Genomic DNA, 16,794 nt, shown 5'->3' on the forward strand with positions numbered 1-16,794 from the left:
ATAAAAAAATACCGAAAATATAGTTTTGATAATTATAAACACTAAAGCAACATTTCACATCAATATTTCTTTCTCTAAACCATAGTGCTAAAATTCTTCACATAAATTTCGAATTATTTTCAAATTCTCAATTGAATTAGAATATTATGAAACTGTAAATTCAATTACATAGTGTAATCAATTGAATTCAAGGAATAAACATTGATAAAAATGAGAAATATCAACTAACAGGCTGATTTATTTACACAAAATAGTTATTTCATATTGATTGTGTGGTAGTCTACCATCATTAGCTATATATGAAGTAAATATAAATGCTTTGTCATGAATCTCTTATTTTGTGCTTATTAGAGACAGATCAAGTAGTTTTTAGCAACTTTCTACACTTGTTATATAAATGAGATATTCGTCTGTCAATAAACGTACAGGTATCCTACACAGAAATCCTTTCAATTGTTTATTAATAATTATGAAGGTAGAAGCTATGGAAGCATTTGATCATCTTTGGCCTCAAGGTATTGCTCGAACATTTACTTCAGTAGAGTCATATATTTTATTTAACTATGGCTCTCTCCTAAAGGTAAGAAATAACAGAGAGTGTGCTTGCATTTACCTCTTCTATGTGCACCTAACAATCCAATTGTTTCAGAGAAGCATAATCAGGTACATCCACAGCTGAGTACCAACTTCTTTAGGTTCAGATAAAGGACAAATAAAAACTTCGTACTCATCAAATTGATAAACGCAGAAAATCAGGGTAAATTGAATAAAATCTTTTGAACGACTTCTTGTATTCCGTATGGTTTATTGGTAAGTCTACATACGGCCGAAATCACCCGTATCCACCTAAAAAACCTGATTTTTATTTATTAAGTAACTTCGGGCAAACTTTTTTTATTAACTTGAAGTTGAAGAAGTAACAGAGATTTACAAATGACTTGTGACCTCTCATTTTCATGATGTACATTTCATCCCTCTCTGCATAAAAATTGCTGATACTCTAGATGGTGGTTGGAGGTAGTCAACAGGAAACCCTGGACCCGGGTTTCGTGCTACTTGGCATTCATCAGCAAGGTGTACCTGTAATCTTGAGGGGACTGGTGCTCCCTGACGGATTCGATGCCGTGTCACTCAGCTTCACAGTCAGAGACGTTACCACTGGGCTATCCGTGCCGCGACCGACCTCTTGTGGGACCGAGATGTAATTACAATTGATTGATCACTGGGTGGTGACCAATGTCATGTATGTCAAGTCCTTCTTCATCATCAATAACAAATCCATACGCGGTTCATAAAGAAAAGAGAATTGAAGAACAAATTCTTTATTCAATTCAGACACATTAGCAATAAATGTCGCTGTTATTTTTTACCTACTAATAAGTAGTTTAAATGTGTCTAGACGATAATTTATGGACGAATTGATCAGATTTAGGGCAGCATGTATTGGATTTGGGCATGAAATCGTTTCATCTACATAGCTAAATAACACTTGAAATTATAGCCGATGTCAGTTCGCGATAAAAACCTTAGCGCCCAACTGTAAATCTTAATCCTGACTCATCAAACTAATTTACAATCAGTATTTAATCCTAGTAGTAAGGTGAATTTCCACAAGGTCGGTTCAGCGTCGCACAAATGTCATCCGTAAATCATAGTCTCAACTGACAGAAGAACTCATATTATGTCGCTGAGATTATTTCCGCTATATTAAGATTTATAAGAGATCTGCTCAAATAGATCACTTAAACTTGTATATTGCCAATCAATACGTTTTTTTTCAGAATTGGTATCCCATCACATACCTTAGCTGATGTCAATCACGAAAAAAAACCAAAGCTAATTTCCACTAAATCTCACGTTTAAAAATTACCCATTAGGTTGAAAGAATAAATATAGAAATGCTTCGAGATTTAGATGGTGGTTGAAGGTAGTCAACAGGAAACCCTGGACCGGGGTTTCGTGCTACTTGGCACTCGTCAGCAAGGTGTGCCTGTAATCTTGAGGGAACTGGTGCTCCCTGGCGGATTCGATCTCATGTCACTCAGCTTCACAGTCAGAGATGTTACCACTGAGCTATCCGAGCCGTGACTAACCTCCTGTAGGACTGAGATGTAATCACAATTGATTGATCATCAATTGTGATAGAAATGCTTCCTTCGTTTTTTTTAAAAAAAATGTTGATGTTTCGATATAAATGCATTTTATTACATAAAACTATGCAAGTTAATCAAAATCTGTAGAAAGAAACAGGGAAAGTAGGATTTCAGATACATTCAACCCACAGATAATAACTAAATTTACAGCGGTCTACTTGAATACCTGAGTTACTATGTTCTTTCTACCATTTATATACTTCAACAGTTTATCTTCTTTTTTGATTATTTTAACAGCCATTAATAATAATAATAATAAGTATGCAATAAAACTTGGTCGAATAAATAATTGTCCTTTTTTAAAGTAAATACATATTGAGAGGGGGGGTATTTATTTATAAATGGGAAGCAGAGTGGTGTATACAGGTAGGGAATAATGAGGGGAAGAAAAATCAAACGAATGAAGTCATTATCAATTTAGTTTGTTTTTATTTTTGTTTTCGTACAAATACAAATCCTTCACGTTCAACATCTTTATTCATCATTGTCATCGGAGCTGGGCAAACCTGAATGTTGAGAAAGAAAGAGTAGAACTTTTAAAAATTGTTTCATTTGCAAGATTTCATTGTTTTACAAAGCAAACATCGTAAATAACGAGAAGTTGTAAACGAACAATCAATTGACTAATCTTTTTAAACAACTAGCTCCCATCGTTTTTTCTAAAAAAAATCTTGTTGTTAATAGGTATTTAATCGAGATCGTCGTGATATGCAGTGTCCGAGAATTGACACCAATATACGAGCTCAACCGACTACTGGAGTGAAAAGATAATGAGAAAGGAATTTTATGATTAATCGAATTAGCATATATACATATGACATGTCTCTTGGGAAATTAAGTCGCTAATGGTGTTATGTCTCATGCCTTAGAAATAAAAAAACTACTTAGTTAGTCACATGCACTTATCATCTGGCCAATGTACGACATTTGTCTCCTGAATATAGGTTTGACTTCTTGGAATCAGCCGAAGTTGGGATGGAGGTATTAAAAAGCAAATAGTTATTCATTAACAACAAAGTGCTATCTGGCACAAATATGTTCGTTTTGATTGTTATACATTGGATAAACGTAATGAGGGGAAATTAGGAAGATGAAATTATGGAAGAGATGTTTAGAAATTACACTGTTGGAGATTTTTTAGAATTCTTTTTAAGCGAAGGTAGGCTTTTCTTTCAATTTGGATCACAGAATGTTAAGATGATAGGAACCTAACAAAATAAAATGAATGGCCATGTTATTCTGCCTAGATCGCTGTTCTTGCTTCTTTTCTAGTTAATAAAGGGAACTATGTATTTGAAGATAAAGGATAGAAGTGATACCATAAATAGTAATTAAAAGTTAGTCAAAAGAAAACTAATGGAAGTATGGAAATCACGTTTGAATTCGCAGCTCGATGGTTAAATCAGTTCACCAAGTCACTGATTGCTGAATTGAGTCATATTGGTTAATCCAGACTGTCTGGTTGATATCTAGGAAATAACAGAGAACAGTGATTGGAATCGTTGGTTGACAACTGAGAATCGGTTGCAGTGCAGCAGATGCACTCATTTTATTGTCCTCTACATCTTATGTTGCAGGATCTCTTCATACATACCTTTAAATTACTTTGTCGCCAGTCATAAAACTAGACAACCGAGTGAAAGTGTATGATTAAAACAACACGTAGATCCATCCTAACATATTTGATCAATAACCGTTATGTAGTAGATAGAAATATCATTTAGAGGAATTTATCATATATCGACTATCTTTCCTCAATGGGTCTGATCTCGCCTCTCACATATAGTAGAACCTATAGGGATTCGAACTAATGACTCAAGTCTCTGTATTTATAAGAAATTTGTAACACCGTTATCTCTTTTTGACTAAATCAACTTTAACAAACGATTTTGCTGTTTATTATTTTCCATATCCTCAGTTCGTTTGTGTTTGTTCTCCACTCTTCAATATCCTTCAGTGTTTAATTATTTGAACATTTCATACAATAGAATGTTGGTGACTTTTTATCAATATTTCATCTTACGAGTCGTTAACCTACTTCCTATTACGAAATTGATTCAACCCTTTATTATTCATATCGCAACTAATACATCTATTGTTGCACTATCAATCTATAAGTAATCTATTCCATTGTTATCATAGACTTATAAACTATCTTGGTTGTTTTAATATCTTCATATATACATTCAAATATTACTGCATATAAGAGTAAAGTATGATCAGGATCTAACACAAAACAATGCTGTTCTTCTATATGTGTTATTCACATTTGATACTTAATAATGATGTGATGTGATTTACCGAAATGGGTTAATGTTAGTCACAACTAACTAATTCGCTGTTACAAACTCTACTGGAAATTCATTATTTTATGATTGAGAATTAACCGCTTAATGTATATATATACATATTTCAATAAGTGTTATATAATGACTTTAAAATTTAATGTAAATCAAATAAGCTTAGATACCAAGAAAACCTGTAATGATCCAAATAAAATTTTAAAAAATGTACCGCAGTAACCAGTACAAATAGAATAAACATATCAGAATTATTTCCAGTCAGGTATTACTTTTCTCAATAGACATTTTTTTATAAATAAATCAGAATAATCCCCAGTTCAGTGAAATGAAAGTTCTAAATATGTGAAATTCTGTTTTGGCATACCCTATCGCTCTTTAGCCTTTGATCAGTCAATCAAAAACGTGTTTTCGAACGTCTAATGGAGAACCTACTTCCGGATGAATAAAAACAAGTTTCAATGAAATACAAATTTAGAATTCTTGTTACCTCAAGTCATGTCATCTTACATGTCTATTTTAAACAGTGAAATTGAGAATATTTTTTGAGATGATTGGTAGAGTTGGATTTCCAACAAAAAAGGAGTTTGTCACACAACTAACAGTTTATGAGAATGAAAATTCCCGTGATTTCATTATCGTTTGAAGGAAGATCAAACTAAAATCATTTGCCCTTTATTATTGTCTGAGGCTGAGACCTTTGCCGTAATTTATTCCGTTTATGAAGCCTACGAGAGGAGAATAATTGCACAAGATATTTCTAATATGCGTTGCACCGTATTTAAACAATCAAAACTTGCATGTATGTTTAACTGTTATCACTAAATTTACCTAATAAGTAGTTTTGGAACATTTACAGCACATATCGTCTAGGTCGGAGGCGAAGCACAGACGCAGACGGTCAACTAGATTATTATTTCTTTTTACCACGAGATCAGAACGTGCCTTAACATTTTACGGACATTACAGGAATTGAAGATACTTGGATATATAATAAGGGAAGAACGCAATTCTACCAGTTAATGACATCGAATGCCTATACTGGCAGGCTAAGGATTCGTAACCAAGCAAATACCTGATGCAAATGGGAAGTTCTCATCATTTTTGCACGATACTGTTTTGTTCGAGTTATCAGTCGAATGTTTTATCAGTGATGACAGCCTTCCCACGCACGATGACCTATCTACTGACTTCCCAGTAGCTCATCATATTTTGTGCAGAGTTCACATTATAAGCAACGATCTGCAGCGAATAAGCTAACTACATCATGTGGACATGATTTCTTCAGGATGTGCCAACCAATACGTTTCACCTATTTCTGCAATTAATGTACACAAAAAATGTATCAGGTGTACACTAATATCATTTTTACATCCCAATTGTGCCTCAATGCCATTCAACAGGAAAATCCCTGTCGCTGAAGGAGGAAGAATAGATTCGAGCGTTTGAGCCACACACTCAACTTCTGCATACCAATATCAACGTTTTTGAAGCCATGTACAAGGTTAAAAAGATGCACATTTTAAATCGAAAGTGCCATGTTCTATATTGTGTACCATATTTGTTTCTGCAAAAAGGCTACTGTTTGCACATATGTTATCACAATATAATCAAGAAAGGTGTCTAGTTGATTATTCGTAACACTCAGGATATTTTATACTGACGGAGTCGCATAAGTCTGAGCGCTTGTCAATTTTTAAAACATGACAATGATAATCGCAGACTAGTGAAGATACTAATTTAAAGTAACTTAAATAAAATGTAACTAGACGAAGATGTTTCATGTAGTCAGTATTCTTGATAAACTTTATAAAGCAACAACAACGGATATTAGTGAAATATTTTATTTGCTTATCTAATTCAGTGTGTATATACAGCATACGAAGTTGGATGAATTCACTACATTTGAGACTTGTCTGCTAAATGTACCTATATCCTAGTATTGTTTATCGACTTGTGACAAAATAGCTACATCGAAACGATCCATTTACGATGTATATATGTCAGCAAAGACATATTAAAATCTAGTCTTGAATATTAGCAAGGTGGATGATTCAAAACTCTCCAAACAAGATACAACTGAAGTTAAGAGATACAAATATTGAGATGGTGAAGAATATTTGTAGCTCAGGTGGATGATTTTGATGGAGTTTTGTTCTCTGAGCTGGATGGTTTGGTCGTGGAGCTTTCATCGTCCTTCTCAACGAAATCATCAGCACAAACTTCAAGTCTAGCTGAAGACTTCTACTTGAAATTTGTGTTGATGATGTCGTTCAGAAGAACGATGAAAGCTCCACAACCAAACCATCCGGCTCAGAGAACAAAACTCGGTCAAGAAACAAATACTTTTCGCAAAAAAAAAAGAAAACTGAAGTTAAACAAAAGATGGGATTAAAATAATATTATTATTTTGTTTAAATAACGATTTGTAAAATGAAACATTTTCATCACTTCTTAAATAATATCTAATGTGAAATTACCTCACCCATGATATCGCTGCTTTCATCATCATCTGTAGCATACTCACTTTCCATTGCCCACAAAATTGGTGGTGAACGTGATTTTTCAACTATTTCTTGTTGAGTTATAAATGGATAATCTGTGTCAGTAAATTCTGAGAAATTATTATTGTTATTACGATTATTATGGGATTTGCTATGTCTAGTAGTGTTTTTTGTTGCAATTTCATGCTCACCAAGAGCTTCAGAAAACAAACGATCCAATTCCTCAGAACTAATATCGGAAACTTAAGAAAAAAGCAGAGAAAATCATTGTATAAGTAACATTGTGAAGTTAGGGGAAAAGAAAATTTGGTTTTTAATTTCTTCTGATTATTTCATGTTATTAATTTACCGAACAAACTAAACCATTTAAACTCTGTCCCGGGAGTTAAAGAAAGAATTATGACGCCTCAGGATGAAAGCCCAGATTCTTCAGAAGTCACGAGGCCGACGCACCTTCTAACAACCAGAGCAACAATTTTTGTAGGAACATGGGACGTCCGGACAATGTGGGAGACTGGAAGGACCAGTCAAATACATTCTATTCAGGAAGATTCGGAAGGAAGGACAAGTGCCGATGGACTGGAAAGAAGGACACCTGACCAATATACCAAAGAAAGATCTGAGCAAATGTGAGAGCTACACAGGAACCACATTACTATCGGTACCACGAAACGTTTTAAATAAAGTGTTGCTGAACCAAATGAAAGACTCAGTAGACGCCCAACTGCGAGATTAAAAGGCTGGATTCCGTAAGTATCGATCGTGCACATCCTAAATTGCGACGCTACGGAACATCGTTAAACAATCAGTTGAGTGGGATTAGTCACTATAAAACAACTTCATAGACTATGAGAAGGCGTTTGACAGTGTGGATAGGTGAACCTTATTGAAACTTCTTCGACACTATGATGTACCTGAGATCATCAACACAATCCGGAATTCATACGACGGATTAAAGTGCAAATTCGTGGGTGGAGAAAAGCTGACAGACGCATTCCAGGTGAGGAACGGAATTAAACATGACTGCTTACTCTCCCCCTCTCTCTTTCTTCTGGTGTTCGACTGGATTATGCAATATCTGACTGTTATTTGATGAACATGACACTCAGAAAGAAATGCTCTCTCGTTAATTATTTTCATATAAAAATTTGTAGGCAAAATTATCACACTGATTGTACCATTTATTTCTCAAGTAAATCACTCTGTTTGTTTCCGTTGTATTGTACAGACTAGATTATTCTCATTTTTGCATCATTTGTATCTAAAACTTCATGATCACCATATGTTTTGTCTCGGTAAAAAATTATTTCCAGTTATTCTCCGGAAAACATGTTTGATATTGCAATTGACGTTGGTCGTTATTCAGAATTTATACCTTGGTGTAACCAATCAACTGTTTTGGAACAAGGTGAAAATAACATGCTAGCTTGTCTGGGTGTTGGATTTCCTCCACTTAGTGAATCATACATGTCTCGAATAACATTTCAGAGACCGAAACACTTAAAGGTAAGTGAATATTTATGTGTTTGTTCGTTGTTGTCTATGAATGAATATGAGGAATATAAAGTGTAGGGTGTTCATTCCAAATGAAGATTGTTCAACTGAGGGCAGAGTTTAGACGGTTTAACTTGCTTATTCTAGTTGCCGTTTTTCAGCACGGTTGTTTTCCATGGGATGGGGTTGCTGACTCTATGCCCAACCCTCCCTCTTTACTCGGGCTTGGGACCGGCAGTAACCCGAGAAGCGCTACAGGCGATGGTTGACTGGATTATGATGACCTCGACATCTGAGGAGAAGCACGGAATACAATCGATAGAGCTTGGATGCAACTATACGACTCGGATCTACCCCTTCTATCCCATACACATCAACAAATGCAGGTTAAGACAAGCAGTGTTGCAGCAGCCTCTGCCTCAGTAGGCATCAACATACACAACGGAAAAAGCAAGATCCTCAAATACAATACGACCAAATCACACTTGATGGAGAAGCTCTGGAAGAGGTGGAAACTTCCACGCATCTGGGAAGCATCATTTATGAATGAGGAGAATTCGATGCAGACGGAAAGGCGAGGATTGACAAAGCAAGAGTCGCACTCCTACAATTGAAGAACACATGGAACTCAAAACAACTGTCTGTCAACCAATATCAAAGTCACAATCTTCAATACGAACGTCAAGATAGTTATGTTGTACGGAGCTGAAACTTGGAGAACTACCACGACTATCATCAAAAAAGGTACAGGTATTTATGAACAACCATCTACATAAGATACCCAATGTCCGTTGACCAGATACCATGAGCAACAGCCTACTATGAGGAAGAACAAACCAGCTTCCATCTGAAGAGGAAATTAGGAAAAGGCAATGAAAGTGGGTAGGATACACATTGAGGAAATCATCAAACTGTATCACGAAGCAAGTTTTAACTTGGAATCCTGAAGGGGAACGGAAAATTGGAAGACTAAAAGACATACTGTTTCGAGAATTGGAAGCAGATATGAAAAGGAAGGATAGTAACCGGAAAGGATTGATCAGGACCGAGTTGGATGGAGAATGCTGGTGGATGGCCTATGCTTCTTCACGAGGGATAACATGGGTAAGTTATTAAGTAGATAAGTAAATGCAAATTGACGTAGTCGTCTTTGAGCCACAGTTTATGTAACAGAGGTCGAACACCTTAGCCGTTAGACTACAGGTCCATAAAATTTCAATCAGGATTCCATAAGCTCTATCAATAATACTATATGAATATTATTTATTTAGTCATAAAGTCGAATTTGTGTAGTTGACATAAAACAAACACAGGATTAGAAAGAAACCACTAAGGCTACTACTGACTGTGACTAACTTTTGATTAACTAAGTTAAAGTAAACTGGAGTATTTTTAAGATACCAATAAATACCAGTCATTAAGATTAGGCATAGTGATTAAGGCATTTTATCATTCTCTAGTTAGTTCAAACCTTGTCCCAATTAATTAAATTTGAACGGTCACACAGTGCCACTGAACTTCGTGAAAAGTGCAATTTTAAGTCGAACACATATTTTTACTGATGGACTAGATCCAAAAATACTAGCAGTCAAATATAAACGAAAAATCAAACATAATTATAATTTCAAATATAGGTGGTTGAAATGAAATGGTTCTCATGTTTCAACTAGAATTAGTGATGAATCTTAAATCACAACGATCACCAGAATCTCTAGTCCTCTGAACTTACGGCCTAACACCATTGAGCCATTATTGTGAGAATGATTTGGTGATATTGTATCTTACTATGTATAGGTTTTTTGTGCTGGTCTTTGTGACGGATTAGGTGAGTACGGACTTAAACCTAAAAATTAGTGGTCGGAAGAAGTGTTTTAATTAATTCATTTGATAACGGACCTATGCTTTGTACAGATGTATTAGGAATGCTGGGGATATAGTGTTATTAAAGATCATATACCTAGTAAAAGTGCTGTACACCCAACAATCAGTTAAAAATAGATTATGGCAAGCTGACTAACTCGCCCATATTACCTTAAAGAACACAATGTATTTCAGCAGTCATCATTTTAGATAGAAGCATGCGGCTAATATAAACCATATTTCCGTCCTAGATCTTGAAAGTACAGAAATATAATAAGTATACGACCAACACATTTCTAATCACTTTCCAAGTGGCAAATAATTGTTAGGTCTAGTAATTCGAAACCTTTGTTGAATGTCTGATTCAACATCGAAAAAACGGATATATCGGTATAATTGTTTGTTTAGAATTTAACTGATAAAGTTTCGAGAATTATATGGTATTTACCTCAGACATTGAGTAATGTATACTGCTCTTGACTATTTCAATATGAATTTAATCTTAACAACTTAACAAAAAGTACGCAATCCACATTAACTCGAAAGCATTAAATTCACTATAAGTTTACCTACCAAACTGTTTGATGAATACTGCTTCCGAGTTATCTAGTTCTTCTGACTCGAGCTGACTAGATTCCACTTTCGTGGGTATGTCTGTTAAAAATCCATCAGGGAATACGGAGGAATTAGCAGCATTTGCAGCTGCAACAATAGGCTCGTAAAGTTCTCGTTCACCGGCATCGCGTTCTTCAGGAGATTCTAACGGATTTTTATCGAATTCTGCTTCAATACGCGTTAAAATAGGTTTAATCAAATTCCAAACACGAGAAATTACACGATGGTGCAGCAAAGTTGGCAAAATTAGACAAATATTGAGAGCTATGTAAGCTAAGGTTACGCCGGAAACATACATGCTAAGTACGATGCATCCAATGCTAATAGTGCTTGAAATAATGAAAAACTAAAAGAATATTAAGGAAAGTATATAATTATTCATCAGCATTAATTGAATAACACACCAATATACTGGAAAATGGATGTGTTAAACAATAGGATGCTATCAGCAGTTCGAAAACCATAGCTTTAGATATACCTAATCTAAAAGCTGAAGCTCAAGTCAATGAATCTTTCCATTTCAACAATTTTGAGTACATAACTTAAAACTTTAAGTCTCTTAATTGATACTAAAGGAATTATGGTTTGATGCTATTTTACTATTTATCAAGATTTTCTATCGATGAGAGTAACAAATTGTTACGAACGAAATATGAATTAATCATCTCCTGAGATTAATGATCCCAGATCTGCGGTATAACAAACAGTAGCTCATCAAACACCCAGTTCCAAGTCATGTTCTTAGTGTATAATCAAGTAATGACAGCCGACCAAACCGCAGTAAGTGGGTTGGAGTTTGAACTTGTGACTTATTGGTTGGATACTGATTGCTTTAGTCATCATTTTATTATTCAGACTTGAAGAACAGATTTTTAATAGATTAGGTAGAGCCAAACTGTAGGACTGATGAACGGTTGAATTGCAGATATGACTATCAACGACATATGATACACACACTGATTAAAAAAATCATGTTTTTCATAACCATGCAAAAATCTCATTGATTTGTCTCTTAAGTATGGTGAAGCACTCTAAGTAGGTGAGACTACAAAGTTGAAATTACTCTTTTCTATTTTCGATTTTATTGTCGACCAAGTTAGTATAGCTCTTTGTGTAGAGAAGATTCGTGAAACGTTACCTTTATTTATTTAAACACATAAACATTGGTACATGGAGGCACCAAACAGATATGTGCCATATAAACCATTCGATTTGTGTGAGGGCTGGGATACTGCCCGGGTGCCCAAACCGAAGCAGGGTTACCTTAATTAACGGATAATGAATGCATGGTCGTGCAAAATTTTTTAACTCCAAACAAGTTACTAGAAATGGAAATGTATGGTTAAGAGAAATAAACATGCCAATACAAAGTATGGAAATACACATTATAGTAGTGTTCGGGATGTGCAACCTCCAATTCTGTAAAATGTTGGAAAATTGAGACATTTATTGACAGTATAAACTGTATCAGAACCACCCTTTATTGATGATATATGTATAACTAAAAGCAGCACAATAAAAAATGTGACAAGAAAGAAATTTAATGCTTTCATTAATTAATAGTCAGTATTTCCTGACTACTCACATAGAATTAGTTCAAAAATATCAAATCGTTTGTCAAAAAAATAAGAAAGTCGGGTTGTTAAGACGGCCCCCTGTGATTTGCTTTTGCTCCCGTAATGTGAAATGGTTATGCATAAGGAGCTTGCTTTCTAAGAACTTTTAGAGGTATCTCAGACAATGAAAACATGATGGGAACAGTGTATTGCCACAAAGGAAGAAACTTAGACAGGGCAAAATCGACGTACTCTAAGTTGACTAGAATAGTTTTTATTTCATCAGTTTTTGAGTTATTCGATAAAATGAGTATAATTTAACTTAGAATTTAATGATAAAACTTGGAATGATATCACGAGAAACTACCACTATGCCAAACTTTTGTTATAATTTTAATTCAGAACTTGAAAAGGAAGCCAAAAGAGGAAGTTTAGTGTTGAAGGTCGATATAGGAGGAATAGCAGGAACTGAAGAGAGAGGTTGATTATGAATACAGTGGTCATGAGTGCTGTTATAGGTATGAGGGCGGTTATCACATCCCGGTTGCCCGCACCGTGGAAGGGTTCTTCTGGAGGTACCTGAAAAGGAGATTGGATTAAGGGTGGTCTTAGTGACCTGAGAGCGTGACCGCAGTGCCCAAGGGACAACCGTTTGTGGTCGGTTACGCACGACCTTTTTATGGGTAATTTTCGTGTCAGCTCCGTACTTGTTGAGACCTTACCGCCGGAGACGGATATCCACGGGATAAGGCGAGGTGTGCATTTTTAGGTTAGACCTTTTCGAACCCCACCCCTCCTTGTGGGAAAGCAGCATCGCTGTCATGCTGGTTGTCTGAAGGAAACACCTTACTGCTGCCACACATCTGTACAGTCAGCAGTACGACTTCGCCTTCGGACCTTGGGTTTGTTGCTTTTAGTCTTACCGCTCTTCAACCGACCTGTGTGGCATGGTAAGACCTCAAGGAACGATTGTTCCAGCCAGTATAGCTCGGTTGCTTCATCACGATAGACAAGCCCGGCCACCACGTCAAGGTAGCAACAACGGTCGGGTATTTTAATTCAAGCTGCTAACTTAAAATTTGCTGAGAATAGAACTGAATTAGTGAGATGTAGGATACCTCGAAAAAAACTATAAATCTAATCGATAACAAAAGAATATGAAAGTTAGGAATGCTCACCGAGAGAGGATGATTTCGATGACATGGGGCAAGCTTATTTGCGATATTAAGTGCACCATAAAGACAGCTAGATATCCAATGGCTAAGATCAGTGGTGGACATGATGCTCCCATTTTCCAAACAAATGGAAACAAGTTCTGAGAACGAACCAGATGAACGCTTAGAATCTAAAGCAGGAATTGGGAATTTTTTATACTTCATAGCCTTCTTAAAGGAATAGATGAGTTTGTAGTTGAAAAGTTGTTCGGAAATCACAACAAAAGTTTAAAACGTGAATTAACAGTTATCGCCTGATACTTAAATAGTCACAAAATCGCTATCCTAAACAAATTAATTGAGCTGTCACATTTGGGTGGAGAAACCAGGCAGGTTACTTTTGAAGCATGTATGACATTTTACTCCTATATCCAATGCTGATTAGAATAGGACTAAACTAGTAAAACAAAATTGACGTAGTTAGAAAAAGACATGGTATTGGTATACGAATATGCTTGTTATTAATGAGTTGTGTATGGAGCAATTTCAACGAGTTTGCCAGAATCCTCAGGATGACTTGTTAGTCAACAAGATGATCTAGGTACTGATAGATCATCGATCACAAAAGCTGATAACGTTTACAACTACAGATATATCCACTTTCTGTTTTTCAAATCTTGAACATTTTATTACACGCTATTTCTTTATATCACTATTGTTTGTCTTCTTATTTTTACTCAAGCTCCCAATTTTGGGGAAGCCGCTATAGTAAACTTTGGGGAATAAGTATACTTATTCCTTTTCGTACTATGAAAAGGCGTGAAAACTTAAACCAATCCAATATCGTAGAACTTTGTCGAATGTCGTCAAGAAATAGTTGCCGCATGAATACTGAGCCACATCTCTTTTTGTAAACACCATAGTAAAAGATGGGCAAAAACGGGCAAAGTAGGGTCTATGTCATTGGCAAATCTCTATGTCGACCAATAAATAGCCTAGAACCATCAAACATCACCGGATGTGACGCAGGAGTTTATCACATGAAAATCGGTTGGACCTATGATAGGAACAAATGAGATATATAATTCCTCCAAAAAAGTACAGTGTACATGCAAACCACAAGCAATAACAGTAAATTCCTAGATTATCAAGTACGATGAGGAAATTTAAATTTTTCAGTCATCTAGATAAATAAAATGCAACTTCTCAGTAATGTACACTGATTTAATTGGATGGACAGTTGTTTGCAAACATACAAGATGTGGCAGGGATCTCATACAGTCATTCGAATGAAACCGTTGATAACGAAAACTTACAAAACTCCTTAGGAAAATGTTAGTCATTACTAATGAAAAATGCTTGTTCTAGTACATTTAGCATGAAGAACAGCATCAGAGGAATGGCAAACTTCAGCGAAATATGGGCTACGCTAGCAAACTTTCCCCTCCATCTAGAGTGAGAAGTTAAGTCAGTAACAGATATGAACGATCTCAACTACGTAAACAATCTCAGAACCCCATATATTCCAAGAAAATTAAATACATAACATACAAATTTTGCAAACACGTACCTAGAAAAAGCCTTGCCATTAGCGGTTGTAAGAGGTTGCATAACAAGACAAGAAACAACACCAGACAGGAAATAAACAGTGTACTGAAGTTGCTTTTTACAAATGATCTATAAATAATGACTTGTAATTAAAAACTCACAAGAACACAAGGTGTACGAATGCTGTGAAAACAAGACTTGGGACCACACGCTCCCACAGAAGTATTGTCTGGATGCGAAGAATTATGAACTCCCATTGACTTATAACACTATAGACATCATAGAAAAACTTATCATGGGGACTTCGCATAGTGATATTCAGTTTTTGGTAGATTAGTAATTAGGCCGGGGGAATGTGTCTGCTGAGAGAGTGTAGGGAAGTGTGATTCTGAGAATCTGGAAGAAAGAAGAACAGGAGAAAGAGAATTCAGTGCATGCAATATTTACTTATTTATTTTAACACCTAAACATTGGCACAAAGGGGCACTTGTTGTACTAATGAGGTGTGGCAACTTGGACTGACACATACATGTGCCTAGTCATACGTTGTAGCTGGCTAACTGACAAGGAGACACGAAACATATGCGCCAGTAGTTATCACTGATTTGTGTGAAGAATTGGATACGGTCAGGGTGCCCAAACTGAGGCAACTGGTTTTCTTAGGAGGCCACTACCCGAGCCGTTGACCTGGAGGTTTAATCCGCAAGACAGTAGAACAACGTAAGGAGATGCAGTACCATGGTAACCGGTGTCCAACAATAGGTCCATACGCCATTTCTTCCCTCGGGATCCTGGAGCCCACGTGAACCATTGGTTTGAAATCAGGGTTTTCCAACTCCTCTAGGTGGGTCCTCCCTATCTATCAACCAGGGTAAAGCTCCAGAGATTCGCTTTTTGTCCCCTCAATTTCGTAAACAACACCCCCGCTGAGAAAAGACAGTGGCTGTATACGCATGACCACGTGAGAGAATTTCAAGAGGAAGAGTTGACACTCCACACCTTAGGGTGGGCCAAGCTCTGCCGTACCAGGGCACTTGTAGGTATACATACTGTACACATAAGATGCGGTAAAGTGGTGAGACTATAATCCATGGACGACCTTTGAGCGACGCCGAAGTGACCTTGAGAGTGTCTACCTAATTGCTAGGGCTGAACGAGGGTTACAAAGCAGTTTGAAGAATTAGGATTATGATTCATAGTTGATGGTTAGGGTTAGGAATTAAATCAGTTTTTCATCACGAACTGACATCAGCTAAAATGCCAAGACGCTATTTGGCCAAATGAGTGAGTAACCACTGATTGCATTCACATACTACATTCCATTTTCAACAAGAAAGTAACACGTGGCTCACCCATGACTTTGGTTTATCATAACTGCTTATAGGATAACATTTAGGAGGATACAAAACACGAAGACGTACGCCCCGAAACAATAACCATTTAATAGTGGGTAAAGAGCTCAAAAACGCTTAAGCAAAATGCTATTTAAAATGTAAGAATAATCAAACCGCTTGACAAACAACAGAAGCTGGACGAACTTCGACCAAACTACTTTTAGCTGGATATGTAGGACTGAACAAGGCACAAGACAGGTGCCTGTCACGAACTAA

At 36.2% G+C, this 16,794-nt stretch overlaps 1 protein-coding gene across 2 annotated transcripts; it reads right to left on the reverse strand.

Moving 5' to 3' along the window:
* Window positions 1-1,238: 1,238 nt before the first annotated feature.
* Window positions 1,239-16,517, reverse strand: MS3_00002361 (uncharacterized protein). Of its 2 annotated transcripts, XM_051209928.1 has the most exons (6): window positions 15,346-16,517; window positions 15,207-15,313; window positions 13,661-13,827; window positions 10,885-11,272; window positions 6,934-7,199; window positions 1,239-2,659 (listed from the first exon to the last, which is right to left on the reverse strand). In XM_051209928.1, the coding sequence occupies exons 1-6, from the start codon at window positions 15,492-15,494 to the stop codon at window positions 2,582-2,584; spliced, it is 1,155 nt and encodes a 384-aa protein (XP_051075415.1). In that variant the 5' UTR covers window positions 15,495-16,517; the 3' UTR covers window positions 1,239-2,581. The 2 variants fall into 2 exon arrangements, with proteins under 2 accessions (XP_051075415.1, XP_051075414.1); XM_051209927.1 differs by having other exon boundaries at window positions 10,885-15,313; window positions 15,346-15,580; window positions 16,211-16,517.
* Between the last annotated feature and the right edge of the window lie 277 nt (window positions 16,518-16,794).

Source organism: Schistosoma haematobium, chromosome 1, assembly GCF_000699445.3.
Source record: "Schistosoma haematobium chromosome 1, whole genome shotgun sequence".
Lineage (NCBI taxonomy): Eukaryota > Metazoa > Platyhelminthes > Trematoda > Strigeidida > Schistosomatidae > Schistosoma > Schistosoma haematobium.